Genomic DNA, 1,798 nt, shown 5'->3' with positions numbered 1-1,798 from the left:
GTCTGGTCGGGTCGTCTTGTTTCAGGCGGCGGAGGAGCAAACTGATACCATCACGAGACGACTCAGTGCGCGAGAAAGGCCCTCGGCCGCTGTATGTCTGGGGTCGGCCCCACGAGGAAATCCTCCGTGGAGTCTCCGCAGCTTACTCGCCCGATGTGGTGCCCCGCGCCAAGTCAGGGTTGAGAGCCGGAGAAACACGTCAGGTCACGGGAATAACGGAGATGGCACTTGGTCCCAGGGACTCGGGAGTCGCCCCTAGTCGGCAACCTCAGAGCTCAATTGGCCGCCCAGCAAACGTCGAGTAAGGTTGGAGAAACCAACTCTGATCCAAGATCTCATTGTCGCAGATGAAGAAACCCCTAGATCGATAAGACACAATTCGAGACAGTAGACAAAACGTCGTTTGCTGATCGCATTTGGTGCACGAGGTCGTCGCGTGGTCAGAACGTTGTTGTCTCATGAACAGCGTCCCATACCGCAGTCCGGAACACCCGGAAGCCTTCTACAGTAGCCGCAAGCGGCGCTAGCAACGGACATGCCGGCAGATCAGCATATACCATGCGGCTTATGACGATGTCTTTCCTGCTACATCCTATCACATCACGAGACGTTAACAAATGAACGTGGTTGTAGGGCCTTTGGCTAACGCTGACCGAATTCCTGTCATGTTCTCGAATCGGCAGCATTGCCACACGCTACAACGTCGTACCACCATCCCCATATCCCCACCTCCAGGCTGTGAGGTCGGGCCGTTTAAGCTTGTCGCTGTTCTCCTGAATGGATCGTTGGAGACTCCAGACTCAAGCTGACGGCCCGAAAGAGAACATGGAGGACTATCCAAAGGGTCTCGTGGTCAACACAGCACCTGCCGGAGAGGCCGCTCAGAGGAGGTGGGATGAGTTCCCGGTGTCCGTCGTACAAACTTGACGTCACGGGCTTCATGTTCCTGTCATGATGAGCTGAGCACCAGGAGTTACAAATATGCAAGGCAGCCCGCCATTTGAGATTCCAGCCCCTCATCAAAACTATATACCATACACATCGAAATCACCCTCAACATCTGTATCAGGCTCACAATATTACAGCCTACCAGTCGCCCAAGATGGCCAAGTTCATGACTGTAAACTTTGATAGCCACAACCCCAATCATGAGAAGGGCACAGACGTCCGCCGTTCCCTTTCTGGGCTGGACTACTCACCACTTCCACGGGTATCGGGACGTTCTCTCGGTCTCGCCATGCTGGTGTCTATGGGAGGCTTGATGTGAGTCAGACACAGCCGTCCAATGTGAGCTTGACTGATATTGGTGCCAGCTTTGGCTACGACACTGGCCAGATCTCGGGCTTTCTAGAGATGCCTGATTTCCTCGAGCGCTTTGGACAGATCAACTCGGAAGGGGAGTACTACTTCAGCAATGTGCGGTCAGGTCTCATCGTCGCCCTTCTGTCTATCGGTACGCTCATAGGCGCTTTGATCGGAGCCCCTATCGCCGATCGCGTTGGCCGCAAATACTCCATTTCCTTCTGGTGCGTCATTACGTCCATCGGCTTTATTATCCAGATTGCTGCAGACGATACATGGGAACAGGTAATGATGGGTCGCTGGGTGGCGGGCCTGGGTGTCGGAGGACTGTCACTCCTGGTCCCGATGTACCAGGCTGAGACGGCGCCGCCTTGGATCCGTGGCGCATGATTGGCACATACCAGCTCTTCATCACCATGGGCATCTTCCTAGCCGCTTGTATCAACTACGGCACGGAGAAAGATTATCCCAACAGTACTGCGTCCTGGCGCATTGT

At 54.7% G+C, this 1,798-nt stretch overlaps 1 protein-coding gene across 1 annotated transcript; it reads left to right on the top strand.

The window, feature by feature from the left end:
• Positions 1-825: 825 nt before the first annotated feature.
• Positions 826-1,692, top strand: VDAG_02051 (high-affinity glucose transporter ght2; the record flags this gene model as incomplete). Its single annotated transcript, XM_009658080.1, has 3 exons — positions 826-915; positions 1,094-1,263; positions 1,314-1,692. 3 exons carry the CDS (start codon positions 826-828, stop codon positions 1,690-1,692), a joined length of 639 nt encoding a protein of 212 aa, XP_009656375.1.
• Positions 1,693-1,798: the final 106 nt, after the last annotated feature.

This window comes from Verticillium dahliae, genomic scaffold (genome assembly GCF_000150675.1).
Source record: "Verticillium dahliae VdLs.17 supercont1.3 genomic scaffold, whole genome shotgun sequence".
Taxonomy (NCBI): domain Eukaryota; kingdom Fungi; phylum Ascomycota; class Sordariomycetes; order Glomerellales; family Plectosphaerellaceae; genus Verticillium; species Verticillium dahliae.
Note: the sequence above shows the minus strand (reverse complement) of the source record. Positions and strands in the feature narration are given on the sequence as shown.